The sequence below is a fragment of the Bombus pyrosoma genome, linkage group LG4 (assembly GCF_014825855.1).
Source record: "Bombus pyrosoma isolate SC7728 linkage group LG4, ASM1482585v1, whole genome shotgun sequence".
Classification (NCBI taxonomy): Eukaryota; Metazoa; Arthropoda; class Insecta; order Hymenoptera; family Apidae; genus Bombus; species Bombus pyrosoma.
The window spans coordinates 9,349,766-9,372,349 of record NC_057773.1 but is presented as its reverse complement, the minus strand read 5'-3'; the positions used below and the strand labels follow the sequence as shown (position 1 = coordinate 9,372,349).

The following is a 22,584-nucleotide window of genomic DNA, read 5'->3' as shown; positions in this document are numbered from 1 at the left end:
AAATTAAATAGTAATATTAAATAGTAAAATGGTAAAAGATATATATTTCTATGTATATTGAATCGTACATTTGTTTTAAATTGTTTATTTAATTCAAATTTTATGAAGCAATTAAATATAAATTCATACGAATATAAGAACTATGAAAAAATAATTTCTTCTTTCACACAGGATACACCTGTAGTGAATGACAATATTTGCATATTTCGTGAACCTGTTTTTAGTGTTTTCACTTACAACTTTACCAGTCTTATAAGTCCTACAAAGGATGCTATTGTAAATGACGAAAGTTTAAATGTAACTGTACGTTTACAATTATGTTCTGCACTAAAACAAAAATGCAATGGAAAAGATGGGTATGGAATTTGTTTAGTGAAAAACGAAAAAGAAAAAGGAATAGGTTCTGCTTTTTTATATACATATATTTAAAATATTAAAATTAATGTAATTTTTATATGATAAAATAATTTTACTTCGTTATTACAGGAAAAATGCCCCCAGCGGTAAATATAACAAATGGAAGAATAATGTTTGTATTCACAGGTGATGACTGTACATCTGATACTAAATATACTGTAAATATTATTATGAAATGTGATTATAAAGCTGGAAACAATTCTCTTCCGGAATTATTTCCTCAGGTATGATTTATGCGTATAATATTTTTGTCACATTTTTAATGGAATTTTTATTATAGAATATTATAAAATAAGCGAATTTCAATTTCATTATTAATATTTTAGACATTAGAAGGATGTAACATATATATGATATGGAAAAGTGTTCTTGCTTGTGGACCTCGAATTAAAGGAAATTGTACAGTAACAGATAAAGGATTGCATTATGATTTATCACCTTTAACGAAATATTCAGACAATTATTTTGTTAGAATAGATAAAACATCTCCAAAAATTATATTAAATATTTGTCATTCTGTAATATTTGAATACAAAGCCCTGTGTCAGTCGCATTCTGGAGCTTGTTTACAGAATTCTTCATTCAATGAGTACGGATATTTTTATTTAAAAAATGCATAATTATGTGTAATTTGTTACATACAACACGTTGATATTATACATATGTTATGGATACAAATAAAATTTTGTTACAGATATGTGAATTTGGGCGATATTCAAAACCCACCCTTTGTAACAGATTCTGGAGAACTTAAACTTGAATATCAGGATGGAGATCTGTGTAAAGTGAGAAGTATTTCAGTACCACATATTAAGACTTCTATCACTTTTAAATGTGACTTCGAAGCTATGGTAAATACTATAACATATTTTATTTACTAATTCAATAGTTAGTTATTTTTATAAACCCTTATTTTGTATGGGTTAGAATACAGATCCAGAATATATTGGAGGAAGTGAAGAGTGTCACTATCAAATAATGTGGAGAACTGCAGCAGCTTGCAGTGTGGAATCTTTACGTAATCGTAGTATAGCCACTGCTGGCAATTGTACAGTGAATAATCCTCTTACAAATTTTACGTAAGATTAGATTAAATACTTTTATGCTATTGAGTAATATAGTATTGAAAAAGTTTGTAATAAATATTTTATTGCAGGTATGATCTACGATCTTTAATGAATAAAAACTTTTATACAATATCAAAAAATGGCATAAAATATAAATTTGGTGTATGTGAATCACCTGTGAATAATTCATGTGTGGCAGGAACAGGTTATTTACATCATTTTATATCTTAGTATCATTCATTTTTTAAACATGATTATACTACTACTTTATTTCCTTAATTTGCTATTAGATTATGTGTATTTTTACTTTCATTTCTAGGAATTTGTCTTACTCAGAATAGTACATCTATGGGAAAAGCTAATACAAATTTAATCTGGGGAGAGGGTGGACCATATTTAAATTATACAGATGGAGACATATGCGAGAATGGATTACAACGTTATACAATTATTGCATTTTTATGTGGAGCAGAAGGATCTCCAGATAAGCCACTTATTATGGAACAAAATGCTTGTCAATTGATTATACATTGGAACACTAATTTAGTTTGTGAAAAAAGGGTTAGCCAATTGTTTATATATTAATCTTTTTCTCTTATTATTATTAACAGTTTTCTAAATATATATGTATATATTTTTAGATCATTAAAGACAAAAATTTATATCTTATAGGTGAAATGCGCGACAGAAGATGACGAAATAAATTTAAGTTCATTGATAAAATCTGCCAATAACTATATTGTAAAAGTAAATAAAACTGAGTTTCATATAAACGTATGCAGGCCATTAATTCCTGTATCAGGTTTAACATGTGTACATGGCAGCGCAGTTTGCAAAGCTTCATTAAATTCACGTAATGAATATGTAGACGAAATCGTAAGTAATCATTGTAAACTTTGTTAAATTTATAATTTTTTTATTTAAATTTATACTATTTTTTAAATTAAAAATTACAAGAAAATATTTATATTTGTTGGTAGAGTTTAGGGTTTCCAAAAGAAAATCCTATATTGTATAAAAACCATGAAACTGTGTTACGTTATGTGGATGGATCTCCTTGTCCTGAAAATCCAAAAAGATTAATTTCTTCAAATTTTACGTTTCCGTGTTATAATAATGGCAAGGTAATTAACCGATATTTATTTAGAAAATTTTGTGATATTAAGAAGTATTGTAGTTATGTATTCATGATTGATTTTTCAAGGGATTTCCGCAATTTAAAAGATATGAAGACTGCACTTACATTTTTGAGTGGAAAACAAGTATAACATGTGGAGCTGCAATGGGAAATTGGACTTCTCCTTGCATTATACACGATCAATTACTTTCCTATGAGTGCAATCTATCTCTGCTACATAAAAATGAAAAAGTATACTATGTGAGTTTGTTAATACCTAATAATTTTTCTTTTTAATTAATTTAATAAGACGATGTCAATTTAAATCAAAATTATGAAAATAAATAAATATATATTTTTAGTTTTAGTATAAGATATTTTATATGATTTTTATGTGAAAGAATAGAATAATATATTTTATTAATTTTTCAAAATTTTACTATAAATCATTGCAGGTGGAGAACAAACAAGGGAAAAAATATAGCATAAGTATATGTGGTGGAGAAAAGAGCTGCAATGGTTCTGCTGTATGTGAGGGAAACAATGGTTATGGAACATTAGCAAACGTAATTTTTGATTATGGCAGAGATGTTATAAAACTTCAATATTCTAATGGTAGTAAATGTGTAAATAGTAAGTATGCAGCGTATATTGTGTTAAATAATAATGATTATAAATCAGTTATGTTATTATTATTATTATATCAATTAGGCTCCTACACATCCGAAGTACGATTTATATGTAACGAATCTATAGGAATTGGCACACCAAAGCTGTTATGGGTAAGTAAAAGTAAATTTTTTCAAACGAAATCTGTAGTTTTGTTCAGTTATTATTGCTTATTGTGCTTCCAATGCTTAGAAATATACTATATAGTAAAAAAATTGTTTAATTTTAATAATGAGAATAAAATAAATACTCCTATACATATTCCTATTATTAATCATCAAAATTTATTCTAAGTATTTCTTAATTTTCATATTTCTATATATGAAAAAGAATTAAGTGCATGAAAAAAGAGAAAGGATTATATTTGTGATTCTATGAACAATCGAAAAATGATTACAATAATTAAATGTGGGAAATATACAATTATAAGCTTTTACAATATTTATGGAAGATTATATGAATATTTATTTCTCAGGTACTTTTTTAATAATAACTGTATAATAAAATTATTTGCGTCCTTAATGGTCGAAGCGCCCGGCTGTAGAGAGCCTCATACTTATCACACTCATAGCACAGTTCTACTACAGAAACATAAAGAATTTCGTTTCCATTTGTATTTATTTATTTATGCTATAGTTTAACCAATATTCTGTAGTCTTAGAGGTGAGTATTGCAGAATAAACTATCGACCGTTAAGGGTTAACATATCGAAGTACAATACAATACAAAATTATTAATAGTGAAATTATCAATTTATAGTGGAGATTCTTTATTTTTCTAATCGAAATTTCTAATTAGTGTCTTTATGGCCGTCTTTTATTGAAAGATGGACAGTTTACTTTCGATTTTTAATAATGATTGTAAAAAAATTATCGAGCTCATCGAATAATACAATTGCTCATAAAATTGAGCAATAAAATAATGAATATATAGTAATGTACCATATCTATTTATGTGCAATATAAATTCGTATGTGATCCTAGGCTTATATTGAACATTAAAATGAATGGTAAGATAGATTGTGACAATTATATTGCTATTAATTTCTATTTTATGTATATGTACTTAATTATATCTCATGAATATTATATGCTAAATATTGATTGATTATTTACAATTATTAAATAAAATTTATACATACATAAAGTTTACACTAAAGAGAGATAAATTTTATGGTATAAAAATAATTCTAAAAAATATTTAGCTCAATATTTATCCTATTTTTATAATAATAATCTACTTCACTAACATATTATAAGCTAGAAGTCATTTAAAATTATAAAAAATACTTATTTACAGTAATCTCAGTAATTTAAAACTAAGTTTCTTCAGTCATTACATGTAATTTGTCTTCAACGTTTACTTATGGTGATATTTAAAGTTTTATGAAACAAATTTATAAACTTATAAATGAGATAATAGAGTAAAGATGATAAAGAATTTTCAGCATTGCACTACATATGGATATTTACATATTATTTAGTGGTATTCTGGTCACTTTTTTGCCTGTGAGATTTACTTCAAGTTTATGGGGTGAGATTATTTCGTGGAACATGTGTCAAATATTTGCGTGAATGACCAATTAGAAATGCTTTGTCGTCACGTTTCAACCAATACGTGCACTTGTTAGAACAAGGATACAATATCTTGCATCTTAACTTCTCTGACCTCAACTTTGCTATTTCTACGATTGCAAGTTAATTTGGTATGTATTCTTCCATCCATGTAACGAAGAAAGTCGTATAAATCACAATTGCAAACAATAGGATTGTTTTCAATGTATATCATTACGTTACGATTAAATTGTGCTAATCTCTCGGCTGAAGATTAGATGTGTTTTGTTCTATTATTATATAGGTAAAATTCACGTTAATGTAATTGGATAGGAATTGCAGCTCTTTGGCCTGAAAAACAATATTTTATTTATTATTTTATTGTTATTTTTAATTGCAATAAAATATCTATAAAGTAGTTTATAAAAAATTGCAAAACACATTTTCACAGTTTTATAAGTTCCTTAATAAAGAAATAAAAGTAACTAACAAATATATTAATATGTCATAATGTATAATGAATAATATTTTTAATATATTATCTCACCAATATTTGCGTTATCTGATAGAAATTGGAGATCCAAAATTTATAGCTGTAAACTGGCAATGGTCCAATCACTACATATTCTCGAAATATTGTTTCTGGCCAAATGTAATCCTTGTAAAACAGTACAATTGTGGAAACGTGATTTTTTCCCAAACTCTTAGTGAACAAGTCAAATCGAGTTAGACTAGTTGAGGTAGATAAGCAAAAGCATCGTTGCTTAAGTTGGTTAAACCGTTAACCGATAAAGGTAAATGTTATAAATTTGGTAATTCTTGTAAGTGGTTTCACAAACATAGGCACAAAATGAGTAATTTGAGGTTTTTGTTTAAAGAATGGTTCCGCCTTGAAAATGTTCCGTATATTCTTGGACATATAGGATGATTTCATTACACGGTGGTACATTGTACCTTATTAAGGAGATTATGCTTTATTAAGTCCTCAGGCAAAAGAATGAGCTTGGCGTTATTTGTTGGAGACAGATTTTCAAAATATTCTTTACTGTTTTTCTCATCGCATATAAATGCTTTAAGAGAATCTGCCGGTGGAGTGCTCGCTGCAGGGGGTGTTTCAGGAACACCATTCGGATAAATAAGGTCTTTCTTCTCGCCGTTAATTTGTATGCACGGATTTGCAAAGAATCTTTTACATACACGATACTTTGCTAATTGTGAAGGATTTGGTACCTCACGCGATAGCCTATGTGGTAGCGCATGTGGTAGCGCATATCGCAATTTATCCCAGAACCAAGGGTCACCCCATTTCACATATGTGTTCATACTCAAATACGCCTTAAGTTCTGGATCCAAATCGTCTGTAGGACCAATTTCGCCGTACAAAATTAAAATAACTCGCGCTCTACCTTCGCTGAGAGCTTGACTATGAGCTGCTCTAAACTCCATTCGTCCCCAAACACTCTCCAAAAAGTTAGGTGATAAAACTACTACTGTCCGCCTAGAATCCTGAACGGATCGCGCGATTTGTGTCGGTATCCACTCTCCAGCTAACCAATCACGAAAATGCAGACACAGTTTGAACGGTCTTGGACCACTCTCTAGTTTTGGCACTAACTCATTCACGATAAAGTCTTCGTCTTTATGTGAATAACTTATGAATGCATCGTACAGCTTATCTTTGTCCAGTTCGTCCTCGGTTACTAACCACAAGCAAAGTTGATGTGCGTATAGCCAAACTTTGATTTCTCGTTGATATCGGTAATATAGTGCTGCTAGCACACCGATTATTAGACCAGTGATAGCTGTGACCACGCTGATCACGATTATTATTATAATATTCGTGGAACAAAGATCTGTCGCTGTCATCTTCAACATCGGCACGTTCATGTCTCTGCAGGTAATCTTTAAGGAATTGGGGATTTCTATAACTTTCGTTTGAATGAAATTGAGAAAATCTCTTGTGTCGCAGTCGCATATCCATGGATTTCCGTCTAATGTCACTGTCATTAAGGAGGTATTGTTCATGAATTGCAAAACATCTGAGTTCAATCTGCTAATATTATTGTTGTGTAGCTCCAAAACCTAAAAAATTCAAAATCAATCCTATTGGTACTAAGATTGTTTGGAGATATTATCGATTTTATAAAGGACTGGCGATATTGCACCGATAATATTAATCATTGATAAATGGTAGTATATTAAAGATGAAATCTGTAATAGATAATCTTAAAGATAAAAACGGTTTATATTTCACATACCTCAATGTTCAATGGCAACTCATCTACAGATATGTCATCGATATTATTGTCCGACAACAGCAATTTGGATATCTGCATATTATTCGAACCGATTTCAGCTACTGGCGACATTCTGGTCAGTTTATTGCCTGTGAGATTTAACTCGAGTTTCTGAAATACTTGAGATGGCAATGTCGTGATGTTTGTCAAATGTGGCACATGTGTCAAGTTTTTGTGCGAACAATCAATTAGAAATGCTTTACTGTCGCGTTTTAACCAACATTTGCACTCGTCAGGACAAGGATCTGATACTTGACACTTTAATTTCTTTGATCTCAAATCTACTATTTCTATATCTGCAAGCCAGTCTGGACTTTGACACTTCAAGTGTCCCGGTATTATATGGAAAAAGTTTTGTACGTAGGGGTGCATTCTTCCATCCATGTAACGAAGAAAGTCGTATAAATCGCAGTTGCAGACAATAGGATTATTTTCAACGTATATTATTACGTTGCGAGGATTCGTTTGAAATTTCGCCAATCTTTCAGCTGTAGATAAGTAGATATATTTTATTCGATTGTGTGTAAGATCCACTTTAATATCATTCGATAGAAATTGTAGATTTTCGGCCTGAAAAAAGAAATTTTAAATGAAATAATTCCAATAAAACATTTATGATGTAATTAATTAAAAATAAGCAGAACATATTCATAGTTTTAAAAGTTCTTTATATGAAATAAAAATATAATATAGAATATAAAATATAATATAATATAGAAATAAAAATAACTAAAAGATTTGCTTATTTGTTATAATAATAAATAGTATTTCTGGCATATTATCTTACCGATATTTGCGTTATCTGGTTGAATTGGAGATCCAAAATTCGCAGCTTTAAACTGCCTATGGTCCAATCACTATATATTTCCGAAATATTATTCCTGGCCAAATGTAACTCTTGTAAAGCAGTACAAGTATGAAAAACTGATTTATTCCCAAAATCATCTGGATAGGTGTTAATTGAGGCATTAAATTTAAGGTAATTATGAGAGAATTTCGCTATCCGTAGTTTAGTTAAGGAATAGAAACTCGTGTCTTCTATCACTTTTAATTTATTTTCTGACATATTCAGGTATTCCAGTGATTTTAAACTTTTAAAGATAGATCTGAAACATTTCAAATGAAGGAAAATTTTAGGTAACTCCAAAATGTCGTTCTTTAATAAAGTTGGTAAACGTTTTTACCATATTTAGATAGAATATTTAAAATACTATATTTGTAATATATGCAAGACATAATAAAAATTGCATGAATCTTTTTTATTAACAATTATTCATTTTTAAGAGTAACAAATTAATACTTTTATAAAATATGTTCTACCAAGAGCAAGTACATACTTGACATTTTTAATTTTATCATAAAGTTAAATTTGAAATTTTTTGGTAGATTAAAGCTATAATGCGTTAATCTCTTATGTGATTATTTTGTAAAAGTAGTTACTATCGAACTTGTCTTATTATTATTTTCAGTATCATAAAATCATCATGTTAATTATTTGATTGTATATTCAATAGCAAATTAGAATTAGAGTAAAACTCCATTTATCTAAATCTCATTTATTGAAGCGAGATTTCAGATAGTGCCTGATTAAATTACATCCACTTATTCAAACTCATTATTTGAAGGAATCATAGGTAGTGGAGAGAACGAACTGAAAAATGGATATAGTCTCAATATTTAGCAAATTAAGTAGTTTGTAGCTTAAAATGGATACGAGCACAAATGATATATTTCTTTATATCATTTCCATTTAATTTGGAAAAAATAAATTCCTCTATTTTTATATTTATGAAAACAAATTAATGCTATAATGCTCTTGTTCAGAAAAGATATAAGTTATTCTACCTTTATTCTCAATATCTGACATGAATTTCAATTATTCCTCATGAATCCAAATAAAAGTAAAATTTGTAATTTTGTGAACTTTTTACCTATTACCATTCTCTGATAATAAATTATTATCCTATTATTTTAATTCCACTATAGTATCGCCTTACCTAGATATCGAAGTAAGATGATTCTTAGATAAATCCAACGTAACCAAATGTTTCAAATGCAAGAAAATTTCATCAGGCAGTGACGTCAGTTCGTTGTAATTAAGTAACAATTTCGATAGATGTTCCAATCCGTTAAAGAGGTCTTTAGGGAGTGATTCAATATAGTTTCTCTGCAAGCTAATGTTGTTCAATGAAAAGGAACCACGAAACAGATCAGCTGGCACTTCCTTCAAACCATTGCTTCTTAATTCCACTGTAACGAGTTCCTTCAAATTCGCGAACAATCCATTCGGCAATGTAGTCATGTTTCTTTTATTAGCATACAAATTCACCTCTCTCAATCTGACATTATGCTCTAGTAGACCTTCTGGCAACGATGAAAAATTGTTGGAAAACAAATTTAACGCCTCCAGATTTTTCAATTTCGCGAAAATATCTTTTGGCAGGGTAGTCAATTCGTTTCCGTTCAGGTCCAAGGAATTCAGAGTCTCGAGCTTGTCGAATGTACCTGGTTTGATCTCCGTAAATTTGTTCTGCCATAAATTCAAAAATCGCAGTTTCCTTAATGGATTTAATATACTTGGTTCGATGTTGCCCATCATATTCATACCCAATTCGAGCACCTCTAAATTGGGTGTATATTTGAAGATTCCAGGTGACAAATGTACGCGGTTCTCGCGTAAATCGAGCCAGACTAGTTGAGGTATATCAGCAAAAAGATCGCTGCTAAGGTTGGTTAAACCGTTGCTGGATAAAGTTAAGTGTTGTAGATCTGGTAATTCTTGTAGGTGTGTTCTGTTGATCGCTGGGCCTAGTTGTTCAAATGACTCGAACACCAGAGTCTTTACACTTCGTACGCCGAATCTTCTCGCGATTTCTCCTAGACTCAGGTTCGTCGGTAACGTGCACATCCTGAAGTATATAGATTCTATGTCGTCCGTGAATGTTAAATCGTTTACGTGAAAGTCGGTCCATTGCGGTGAATTACGGCACTGAGTCTGAAAAAGTAAGAAATATTTTTAGTAATATATTTTGAAAAATATGTAAATATGTAAAATACTGTGAGAGTCGATCTTCCGTTAATGGTGATCTTTCAGAGATAATAGGAATGGACATATACGATTATACAGCGTGTTCTTTTATCTGTTAGTCTTTGAAAGGAATCTGTATAACTGCGATCTTGTATTGTTTATCCATTTTGCAAATAAAGATTTATTTTATTATAATTCTACGCTTTGGATCATACTTTTAATAAACTTATAACGTGGGTTCTTATCAAGCGGAACATTTTACACTATGCCTCATTTTTCTTATTATTTCATCCTATGATATACAAAATTTGAGAGCTCATTCTGTCGATAAAAATTAAATAAATATTATATTTCATAAAACTATTTAATATATATATACAATATAAAGTTATATATACATTTTTTTGAGTGCCAGCTAAAAGATGAGATAAAACTATTCAATATTAATATTACATATAAATCATCTAGTTAAACATATAGATATGCAATAAAGAAAGTTTCATTCCGTCATCGTAGATACGAGTCTATATATTTCGAAACGCTGCTTATCGTCGCAAGGGCTGTCGTAATGGAAAATTTGTTTGTTATTATTGTATTGAATTGGGTTACACATTGTGGTTACAGGAATTTTCTGTGGCCCGATGATGATTGCGATAGTCTTTCTACGTAAATTGTTGTGTAATAGAAAGTGAAAGTTTCACGAAGCATGTAACTGTAAGAGGATATCGATCTTCTTGTTTTACGTTCAAACGTTTTTACTTCGGAATTTATTTCAATATATTATGAATATATTTTTCAATTTCATAATATTAACAACATAAGGAACGATAGCGTTGTCAAGTTTCATAGCAGAAACGTTCGATTTATTTTAAACGTATCACGGTGTGGTACTGTGCATAAATAATTTACGCGTAAAGAAAGTGAGTTACAAAAAATTACACGAAACGTGGGAATCATTTTGATCTCCTAACAACAACAAATATTTTGAAAAGCTTAACTATTGCAGTTTCTTAACTGTATTAATATTCATCTAATAAAACTACTCTATGAACAGATTTGTTTTTGTGAAATTATTATAAATGGTTAAACGATCGTACAAAACAGATGAGAAGAGATGAACGGTTTATCGTGCCTGTATTTGGCATAAGTCTTAAGAAAATGACGGATAGAATTGAGTAATTAATTGATAGAACATCAAACGTCTTATATCAAAAGGAAAAAAAGAAGAAAAAGAAGACAATTTAGAATTGTTGATATCAAAATGCAGACGCTAAAAAATAATTTCTTATCTCGTATCAAACGGAACTTAATAACGTACAATTGTTTAATCGCGCAATTGAAGATTACACATGGAACACAAGTTCCATATACGACACATTTAAAAGGAAAATAATTGCTAAATTATCAATTATGCTTGAAATATCAAGCTGAGCATTACTGTGTTTCGTATAATGGTTCTATTGTACGCGTGTAAAATTTAAAAATTACTCCTCTTGTTATTAAAAAACAAAAAAGAAAAATGTGACTCATCGTGTGTATGACCTTCAATCATAAAAGAGGGAACAATAAGAAAATTAACAAGATACTGACACGGATATGCGTACAGAGATGCAAAACAAAAGAAACATCTCTATCGCTTCGATCATTTCAACGCTTTAAAGATATATTTTAAAGTAACACGAAAATACGTAAAATAATTTCAGGAATACGTTTTACATGGAACTCACGAAATCACGTGCTTTGTACGATACTGCGTACGACGTACGGTTACGTTCTTCCTCGATGAGTTCCCGCGTAAGACTCTCTTTAAAAAGCATGAATGAGTCACTCGTGCTTACCTTAATAAAAACATGTTGCTGAACGTTTATGATGAAGGCTGAATTCTCGTCTGTTGGGCAGTGTATCTCATAGTCCCCGTTTGGCGACGAAAGACAGGTGCAGGCGTATTGCTGTGGACATTGTCCCTTAAATGCATAACACGTTGCAACGATGACCATCCAGAGGATGATCCAATATCGTAGGGAGAATTCGATCATCCTGTTGAGTCCCGTGGTATTCGATCGATGTACGCTGCGAACAGAAAAGGTTTTTTTCTCCCGTCAAAATCGCGTCAAGCTCCGTTGAAAATCGTATTCGAGGATTATTTTTGTTTGGTGAAAAGAGGGATCGAAAGCAGCGGTACGACGAATCAGATTAACGCGGTTATTTCCTTATGCGATGATAAAGCCGTAGCTCCTGTTGTGAGCGTATGTCCGATGTCAATTGCATTGCGCTTGTTGCTCCCGAATTAACTTCGACTAACTCATCCACGAGAAAGGGTAGTGAATATTCGAATGCTAACTGTCAACGACGCTAATGGGTGTTCTTCGAACGATGAGAAGATTTCAGAACGTCTCTTGTCTCAGATTGCTGAGACAAAATGCACGAATGGATGACTCAATGATCCCCTTCGAACGCCGAGACAATACGAACCGATAGTTACAAGTGCGCAAAGGACGCTTCATTCTTCGACTGCTGAGAGTTGACTCCGATTCGAAACGTGAAGCACGACTGAGACTGGAAAATGTTCTATTCGATTGACTAAGACTAAATTATGATTAAGGCTAATTGTCTTAATAAGACACGAATCCATGAAGATGCTGATGGTTGAAAACCTCGGGCGAGATCTGATCTCTCCGAGTGCTGATAGATTCCGACGAATGAAGAGCTCGAATAAGGTGGTCACCGTTCGTTTCGACCGATTGAACGATACTATTACACGTTGAAAAACCAGCACGAGACTCCTAGAGATTCCTAAACTCGATCGTACGTCTAGCAAGGCACAAGTACACCCACGAAGTGCCAAAAGTGTGTCAGCTCATCGGTTTTTACCGAACAGAAGAAAAAGGACAATAGTTGTTGGCTGGGTATAATGTACTTGTATACGTCCAAAATACTGAAGCGGCTGAGCGATATGTGGACGAACCTGAGAGTCCGAATCAATTAAGCAAGGGTCGCAGAAATTCTCCCGGATGGTTCTCGACCGAACTGGTTGTTACTCGTCGCTAATGACCTTTCGGAAGTAAATTGAGAACGATGGACATTAACAAATGAAAAGCATTGTTATAGTCATTAAATCGAAAACCTTCTGAATGCTAATGTCCCGACACACACATAGTCTCTTGTGTAGGAAAGTGTGCGCCGTAAAAGTACGGACGAAAATCTTCACGCTTCTTTGTTCCTTCGGAAGAGACACTTCGCATCGCAGAGCATAGTAGAATAGTTAAATTATTCTAAACTTGGTGACAATTTGGAGATGTTGATTTCCAAACCGTCGTATGGGATTTGGTCTCGTGAAAGGATTATTTTAAATCTATAAAGCTACAACTCATTAACTACACTTATCTTATACTTTTCTCATATTCGACTATATACGCGAACGTGAATGACTCAGACTAAACAGGAAGTCTTTGTCGTTTAATCAAAGAACAAGTATCAAGAACGCATTTCACAATGAACCTCTACAATTGTAACTGATCGCCGATTAGGCGTGATTATGCGCGTTACTTGGTTCTCTCCAAGATCAATCGGATCGAGAGAAAAGTGTCATCAAGTTGTCTCAGCGAAAGGAATGTCGAAACATCATGCCTGCCACGTATCGGATCCTTCACAACTGTATTCTACGCAACGTACATCCGGGCTAATGACCCGAGTAGTAGTTACGCGTGTTTGTTCGAGACACGCCTCGTTTCGCGACTCATTGCAAAACGCGTAATGCATACGAGTATGCATGTGAACGAGCTTCTACGAAGGTCGAACGTGATAAGTAGACTGCGAATGTAAATTTTTGTGAATGCAATTAAAAGCCTAAACATTAAGAGTGGCTGATAAATATTAGAAAGAGTACTGTGTATATTTGGATATTTCATATATTTTTGATATTTTCAGAATTATTTATTGCAAACTTGTGTACATAGTATGATCGAAATACGTATAGTGAATTTAATATCAAGCATATCTGTCCCAACATTTCTTTAAGCATAAAATTTCTACTTCCTGAAAGCAACGATAACGACAGATAAAAGAATCAGTGATTTAACGCTTCCTGTGTAAATTTATGAAACAATTGCGAAATTTGCTGTCTTTCGTACCAAGCAATTTATTTATCGATACCGACGCTTCATATTTTTCCTACAATTTCAACCGCGTTCAAGAGTATCGACGAGAAGGAGTAACGACGGAGAAAGTGATTTTCATTCATGATTGACAAGATAGAAATCAGACTTGGGAATAAAGAAAATTTTATGATTCACAAGTTAATGGCGTACGAATTAAATTTAATCAAATTATCGTTGAACTTGCTAAGCTGTAAAATATATATCTTAAAAAGAAGCTGCAATAGTTTGAAGAAATACTTTAAAGAAAATTCATACCTATGTATGTACAACACTGTTACTTCAAATATTTAGAAATAATTTTTTTTTTTAATAAAAAGGAGATAAAAGCGATGCCAGTTAAAATATGACTCATTTTCAAATTTTTCTCATTAAGATTGTTACAAAATATAGACAGGAACAGTAATATAATGTTGCAATAATTGATGAATATATTTAGTTTTTCAAATATTTTTTAAAGAATTTTTTAAATATTTTTTAAACGTCGTATGACGAAATTTGTTTAGATTAATTTATTTCAGTTTATTTAAGTATATTTCACATCTTAAAATTCAGGTGCGTTAAAATACGTTTTATCCATCCTTCTCCTTGTTATCATATCGTGCGTCAATGTGTTATATCTACTAAGCTACACTCATGAATTTAATTATATCTTGTCTTTCCACCTATGTGGTAGATTAAGGTATGTAATTGTTATGTAAGTGATACAATCAGGCCAATACATAAATATAGTAAGTTATGATACGTATTTATCTACTTGTTGATTAATATAAATTTTTTAGTACAGCTGTAGATTCTTGGAAACACAAATATAGATATATCTTTCGCAATTTTGTGATTTCTTGAAGGAATTTCAATCTTTACAAAACTGCAGTCGAACTTGAATAATCGTGTGAGTAAATATTTTTCTTTAGTTTATTGTTTATGAATAAACTATGATTAACACCTTAGTAAACCCTATTTGTTAGGTGTTACAGTTACTTTAATTTGAAGTAATTATTTTAGTTAGTTAATGTAATTGGACAGTGTAACTTGAAATAAAATATGCATAAAAGTACAAACAATGGATCAAACATAGTTTGTCTTAAACGTAACATAATAATTCAGCTACTAAATACACAAGAGATATATTTTATTTTACTTAGAATTTCAGTTCCCCTGGAAGATACGATAAAATGGAATACTCAGAAGTACAAGGTAAACAAAATCTCTAAGAATCATTTCGACAAAGATTTGAACGCGCTATTCTGACATCATTCTATAAGAAACGAGACTAAAAATACGTGTAGTAAATAATGATACCTGCTTCCAAGAAAAAGACCAGCAAAGGTCAATTCGAATCATTCAGCCATGCATTAGTATGCAATTTCTTTTTGGATTTGTTTGTTACGTGCTGACTGTACTATGAAAGGAAAGATTGCTGGAAATCTACTGACCTATAACATTTTGAAATAAACACTTGTTATTCTTTCCTTCTACGGCATTAATTAATTTGACAATCTTTGTGATAATTTTCATCTACTAAGAGATACATCTATTACCATAATTTTGCATACATTTGATACATTGTTACCTCGCTGTATTATTATTTCACATTTTTTGTTATTTATATTTTACATTCAAAATTATATACTCGAGTGGCCATTGAATATTACATACCACTATGCGATCGTTATATTTTATTTATTAGCCACGAAAATTGATTTATGCTAGTTAATTAAAGAACCAAGAGAAAATTATATTTAGCAAAATCGTAGAAGACGTTATGTAAAAAATGTTATAATGCTCGGCAGTAAACATCAGTAAAAAAAAAGTAACAAAAAATTGTGTTATTTAACAAAAATTACAAGGAAATTTTGACACGTCAAGACGTCAATATGCTTATGCGTGATATTAAAGAATCAATAATCTTTCACTAAATCTAGCAACTAAAGAGAATTATACATGTATAACAATTAGTACGATGCTCTTGAGGAACAATTGGAATATTTCAGGAATGTAAGACTAGGTCAGTACATTTAAAAATGTTAGATAAAGCTTGGCAACGTTTCGAACATAACGGAATATGCTTACGCGTTTAGATTCCCTTAATGACCCACTTTTTCGAGTTTTAGTATTATATCCTGATAAACATATGTACGTAGAGACAATATGCAATAGTATGTACATATTCTGTTAGATTCAACACAGACGAAAATGACCGTGGAGATTTGCAAAAACACGCCTATTTGAGGGTAAAACCGATATGTTCTGATATTCTTGTTTATTAAGAATCATGTTAAAATCAGGTACCTAACCTTGACCTCTCGAACGATTTGTAATCTGATTTTTGATGTGTTACATAATAATAAGAGATTAGATAGAGCAGTTGCATGGTTTGAACCGAGAACAAATTGGTAACAACAGTGAGACATTGTTGCAAACTAAAAGAAAGTTTATCTTTCTTTTTTCCCTTTTTCTTTAAATATGAAGATTAATGAATTTAGTTTAGGCTGTTTACGAATTTGCTATTATCTGATATGATTATATCTTATATAAATATTGTATCTGATAGTGTTAGGTGACAAAGGGCTATTTAGGCTTTATAATAAGAAATTTAGTTAAATTTTATAACATCATTCTTCAAATGTTTCTTTCTAATCAGGAAATATATATTTATGTACTATTTCGATTAAATTAATTACAATTAGTGGAATTATCTGCGTAAAAATATCTATGGTATTATACGAAAAAATGGAAAAACGTTTACCTGTGTTATATCCATATGAAAAAATATGTATGTTTTGTATTCAATACGTGTAAGAGTGTGTTTACCGCATCCATACTCCCTGTAGCCTCATTGGGCTTTTAAAATACAGACACTTGATAGGCTGATAAATTAATTTTTTTTAATCTTGTCAACCTGCAGAGACAAATGTTAGACGTACCTACATCCTTCAGAGGCTTAGAAAATTAGATACGAATGATCCAATCTTTAATGATAGCAGAAATAAAATACTATTTACATATATTACACGGTAACATTCTGTGTGCATATCTTTTGCGTGTATTCTGAAATATAGAATTCTTTAAATTGTTTTCTATCTTTAATTTTATAAAATGAAAAATACGTATTACAATAAATACGCGGTTACGATATATAATTTAAAAAATATACTCGATATCAAGTTGTATCCAATGTTTAACAACAATTTTCTCCAACTTACCAAGATTAAACTGTCAAATTTACTCAAATAACTTCAATCGTTATGAACCCGTCTAAAGATCAACGTTACTCTGTTGAACTCTAACACGTTCGGTCACGCAGCTTGTAAAACCAGAATCTCATTTGTGATTCCACAGTAAATATGTATTTCCATGAAGCTATTCTTCAGTTCGCAACGGCAGAAGCTATGAATACAAACTACACTTCCGCAAGAATAGTCACCGTTTGTTATTTTTTTTCTCCCTTATTTTTTTTCCGAACAATTTCTATTGCAGACAAATACGAGGTTTTTACAATTATTTCGTGAATCTTCAAATTAATAACTCCGCGATAACGTGCAGTTAGATAATCGCAATGTGAATCGCAATCGTCTATTAGTTGCATGGCTGTTACGTGCACAGGTAGACAGACAATGTCGATTTAGCCAAACCAAGGACGTTTGACATTCTCTTTGCTTCTAAACGCTGCTTCGTGAAACTCGTTGATGTTTGCTCACGTACATGCGTACGAAATAAAAGAAAAAGGATTTTATCTGAGAGAGAACGACCAGGATGTTGCCAAACATATATGTAGTAAAGATTACTAGATAGATAAGATTATTAGACAGATAAAAAAGTTAAAATAAATTTTTATTAATTTATGGAGTTTGCTTTTGAGTCAGCCCAACACCTTTTCTGCTTTCACTTGAGAAACAAAAAATAAGGCTATAGTATTTATTAATATTTTTACAGATTAAACTTGTAACAAACTTGTAAAAAAAACACGGTTCTTTATATGACCCTTTTATAAAATATAAGCTTCAGAAGTTGAAAGCAATTATGATGCAGATTTTGTATAAAACCTCTATTCTCTAAACCTATAACGAATATTAGGTATATTTTAGATATTTTATGTTTTTGTACTTATATTATCTGCATTCTGTGCATTTTTTAAATCTGTATGTACATAAATTATCCGCGCTTTGGATATCGTTCTTTGTGCCTGGATATCATTTTGTTAAATTGAAGGAAAATGGTGAATTGTCTGCTTTTAATCTATCAAAGCCTGATTGGTAGGTTTTAAGACATGTACTATCACAGTTGCATTAATCTCTGTTTTTCAATGTCGGACGTGTATACAATAGAGACAATAAGATTAATTTCCTTATGATACGAAATATAATATCGTTCTTTCCACTACAGTTCATCAATGCGAAAAGATATAAATTACTGGATGAAGCAGGAAAGAAGCAAAATAAAAAATTGACTTCGTTTCATGATTTCTTTGAACGTAACAATTTAATGGTACTTTACCGATAATCGTAGTTTAGTGAGAAAATTACCTATTGCAGTAGATTTTGATTTGCATAGCATGTCGAACAAACTTTATATAATATGTATATTTTGATACATAATTATTTAAATGTCTAACTAAATAGATTTGTTTTCTAAGTATTAAGAGCAAATCGATTCCATGTAATGATTTTTATTGTCAGTATCTTCATTTCGAGGTAAATATTCATTTGTTTCTAGAACTGAATGTCTCCTCTTAAACGTGTGAAAAATTATCATCGTTTAATTTACATAATTAGATTTAATTCTGTCTAGAGGTATAAATAAGCAAGAATTCATGAACTTACCTCATTGTAACTACATGCAATTATATATTTGTTATACATCTATAGTTCACTTCATTCTTAAAATATATCATTTTTTTTATTCCTTATATCGAGATACCTATGTGAATAATATAAAAAGTAATTTCTCATTTCTTCCTTCTTTCTCCACTTTTGCTTTTTCTTGTTTCTTGTAAGTTTCATTTCTCTGAAACATCTTATGTTCTATTCTCTGGTAATTGGGACTAATTGAAACCTCCTCATTAATTTAATTGATCAGACTTTTTCCTTATATTTTTTTTCTCTATTATTCTATACAATTATATACGTTAGTACTTTTTTTTATAAATATATGATTTTCTATGTTAATATGTATATTACAATTATGTTATTCTATATATTACTTAAATACATAAAGAAATATCTTATAAAAGTGATATGTAATCATCATAATATTTGGTACAGATTGTGTATAATCCCCTCTAGCTATATTTATATCATACTATATTCCATTTTATAGAATAATTAAACTTTAATTGAATACTAATTATTCATAGTGAAATATAACATAAATATAGAAAATTATAGTTAAAAAATTCTAATAAATACAACAATATAGCGTAGTTATACTATTTTATATAAATAATGAAGGAAAACCTAAACCAAACACTTCATATTCCATATAATCAGCTTTCTAATATTACATTGGTATCATATATACATATGTATATATATATATGTATAAATACACTCCCTTCATAGAATATATTAGACCTTACACAGTAAAATACAATTTCTTGTGATATAAATGTAAAAAAATTATAGTTGAAGCAATGTTATATTAAATATAGTAAGCAAATCCTGGGAAATATAAACTACGTGGTCAAATAAGTAATTCTTTTCGAGAAATACGAATACCGGTTTTCAATACCATATTATAGCAATATCCGATATCTCAGCTTCTCTGCGATTCGTTTTATATCAATTTTTTCCATTATATCTACAAATTTTTTAATTTCTGATCATTTTTCAAACACCAATCCAATAATAATATACAGGACTTTTTCGAAATTCTAACCATATTATTTTATAAATCACGATCGTGATTATACCTCATTCGATGCGGAAGATTAATTCTTTGAAGAGGTTATGGTTGATCAGTTCTCGTTAAGAAAGCATAATGGAATAGAGGAAAAGCAATGAGGATTTGCAGTTATGACAGAAGAAATTATTATGTAAATGTTAAATGCACTATGATTTTTCGATATATTTAAAAATATCATAGAAATATTAATAGAACATGACATAAAATCTAAAATACTTTTGCAGTACTTTAAAATAATATCTCTGAATAATTACATCTATAATAATAATCACAATTTTAATTTGTTTTAATTAAGAAATTGCAATATATATCTTTTTTCATTAAGAATAAACATTACTTTAAAATTTCATTGTAAAATTGTGTATTTGATAAAAATTGGAATGAATGAATAAGATGATACGTTTATATACATATAACGGTCGTTTCCTTCTATATTCTTATCAAAAAAGTTCAAATTAAGAGTTGTAAACATGAATTTTGTCAAATGTAACATTCAATATTATTATCCTACAGATTAAAATATTTATAACTAGTCATAATTTAAATTGCCTAGTTTATATATTTTGCAAAATTATGCATAGTTTATATAATAAAATTGTTTCTCTGTCTAATGAATATCTTGTCTTATGGTGAATATCTTATAATACGTGATTTTTTATTGAGATCACTTTGACAGTTCGTGTGTGGAAAAAATTATTTGTTTACCATACATTAATAAAGAAATAAATTCAGAGTCACATAAAATTAAGCTGATATTTCTTTACATCAACTTTCACGTTAAAAATAGTAATGCACAAGAAAATTCACAGGAAACTTGATCGATAAATCGACGGTAAAAGGAAAAAGTTAGTATTTGAAAAAAACCTTAACTATTTCTTGGAAGACACATCATAGGAAATATAAACATCTCAACGCACGTCACGTTATGAATTAAAAAAGAAGTCCATTTTTCAATGCTGTACATCGATATTTTCCATAGAGATATCCATATAATGATACCAAATCACAGAGATTATAAATAACTTTAGAAAATTACTTCTGTCAACAAGAAACTTACTTGTAATTATTCGTATGCTTTTATTTTATTTGAGAATAATTATTCTTGTCCTATTGGCACAGTTAAACCGGGACTACTGTATGTACAACAAGAGAATTCAGTTTCTGGTAGCAGAATCGATATAGGCAGATCGATATCTATAATATAACGCGATACTTGTTCAACGTCAACACTATCAAACGAACACAACATCGGAATAACAAACTTATTACTATTCCAAAGCAATGATTCTCTTACCAGATTTAACGTTGCCACTGTTTGTTTTGTTTTCTGTCGTGTGAAGCAGAAGATCCGTTTATCACGTGAACATATTGCGTATACTTTCACAGTCCACGATTATTTGATCGCAAGGTCCGTTCGATTCGATCGTGGTTAATGAAACATCACGAAACAGCAACGGAAGAATTATAATAGCGTTGAACCAGATTGAGATTCATAAACGTAACAAGTATCACAACGGTTCGACAAGAACTGTTGATTCACCGCGCGCGCTGTTGCTCCTTGCGAGCCCGAACTCGAAATGACGGAATAACACCACGTGATTCACGACCCAATGAGTAAACTGGTAGCGTGGTGGAATAAACGGCCTGATAAACGTTCGGCGTTGGAAGTAGTGGGGGAAGTAGTGGGGGAAGTAGTGGGGGAAGTAGTGGGGAAAAGCCCTGTGGAATTTTATGAAAGAACGAAATTCTCTCGTCTAGTTCGGTTTGTCGAGAGGGACAAGAGACGAAGATAATTTGCATTTGATGCTATTAATGTCAACACAATATATATGGCTCATGCTATACGCAAATGCAAATGCAATATTTGTTTGTAAATGTCAAATAGGACGTTTAAGGTTAACAAAGTTATTAAAGATGATTCTTGTTTGTCTATGTAACATTTAACTTGAAGATACTGGGATTGTTTCTTGATTCAGTTACATAGATATTGGTAAATTCCAGAATGAGAATTGAATCGCGTATTAACATGTTTCAATAGAAAGATGATATGAGTTTTGGCAAGAAAAGGAAGTGTATATAATATATATGTTAGGTATGTATACATATGGAATGGTTCATTTCGCTTCTTGTCTTTTTAAATTTCTCCATTGTTTTTAAGATTGAAACATTGCATCGTTTGGCTCAAATGTATTATTGAATGAGTTTACCACTTATGTAAATCTTCGTAAGATAGTTAAGTTAAAAATAAATGAAATAGAAATAAGTTGAATATAAATTAATTAGCGTAATCAATGATGAAAAATATATTTGGTACTTTATAAAATTTATTATATCTGGTAGCTAATTGTAAAATATAACATTATGTAGTGTATACACAG

The 22,584-nt window shown here is 30.5% G+C and overlaps 2 protein-coding genes and 1 long non-coding RNA gene across 6 annotated transcripts in view; 1 reads left to right on the top strand and 2 right to left on the bottom strand.

Moving 5' to 3' along the window:
* LOC122567182 (cation-independent mannose-6-phosphate receptor) overlaps positions 1 to 22,584 on the top strand; it is a 34,917-nt gene that overhangs the window by 283 nt on the left and 12,050 nt on the right. The window contains exons 2-13 of one of the 2 annotated variants that reach the window (XM_043725488.1): positions 172 to 400; positions 487 to 641; positions 744 to 1,006; positions 1,112 to 1,268; positions 1,345 to 1,496; positions 1,574 to 1,689; positions 1,804 to 2,045; positions 2,157 to 2,360; positions 2,465 to 2,608; positions 2,689 to 2,862; positions 3,057 to 3,234; positions 3,313 to 3,383. In XM_043725488.1, the coding sequence (XP_043581423.1) occupies positions 172 to 400; positions 487 to 641; positions 744 to 1,006; positions 1,112 to 1,268; positions 1,345 to 1,496; positions 1,574 to 1,689; positions 1,804 to 2,045; positions 2,157 to 2,360; positions 2,465 to 2,608; positions 2,689 to 2,862; positions 3,057 to 3,234; positions 3,313 to 3,383 (2,085 nt within the window). Of the gene's footprint in view, positions 1 to 171; positions 401 to 486; positions 642 to 743; positions 1,007 to 1,111; positions 1,269 to 1,344; positions 1,497 to 1,573; positions 1,690 to 1,803; positions 2,046 to 2,156; positions 2,361 to 2,464; positions 2,609 to 2,688; positions 2,863 to 3,056; positions 3,384 to 22,584 lie in introns of both variants that reach the window. The other variant, XM_043725487.1, reaches the window with a different exon arrangement.
* LOC122567183 lies at positions 2,384 to 2,869 on the bottom strand. The gene is made up of 2 exons (XR_006316721.1): positions 2,728 to 2,869; positions 2,384 to 2,546 (listed from the first exon to the last, which is right to left on the bottom strand). It is a non-coding gene; the product is annotated as an uncharacterized LOC122567183 (long non-coding RNA).
* Positions 3,712 to 21,817, bottom strand: LOC122567180 (protein toll). 3 transcript variants are annotated; one of them, XM_043725481.1, is made up of 8 exons: positions 21,501 to 21,817; positions 21,264 to 21,400; positions 11,987 to 12,218; positions 9,118 to 10,115; positions 7,908 to 8,226; positions 7,082 to 7,690; positions 5,371 to 6,905; positions 3,712 to 5,174 (listed from the first exon to the last, which is right to left on the bottom strand). In XM_043725481.1, exons 3-7 carry the CDS (start codon positions 12,182 to 12,184, stop codon positions 5,757 to 5,759), a joined length of 3,273 nt encoding a protein of 1,090 aa, XP_043581416.1. In that variant the 5' UTR covers positions 12,185 to 12,218; positions 21,264 to 21,400; positions 21,501 to 21,817; the 3' UTR covers positions 3,712 to 5,174; positions 5,371 to 5,756. The 3 variants fall into 3 exon arrangements, with proteins under 3 accessions (XP_043581416.1, XP_043581417.1, XP_043581415.1); XM_043725482.1 differs by lacking the exon at positions 21,264 to 21,400 and having other exon boundaries at positions 3,712 to 3,952; positions 4,912 to 5,174; XM_043725480.1 differs by lacking the exon at positions 21,264 to 21,400.

Excerpts from the sequence above, each read along its gene's own strand:
- LOC122567180 (XM_043725481.1), bottom strand. The coding sequence starts at position 12,184 with ATGATCGAATTCTCCCTACGATATTGGATCATCCTCTGGATGGTCATC. Across the intron at positions 10,116-11,986 it reads AGCAACATGTTTTTATTAAG|ACTCAGTGCCGTAATTCACC; the intron begins GTAAGCACGAGT and ends TTACTTTTTCAG. Across the intron at positions 6,906-7,081 it reads AGTTGCCATTGAACATTGAG|GTTTTGGAGCTACACAACAA; the intron begins GTATGTGAAATA and ends TGAATTTTTTAG.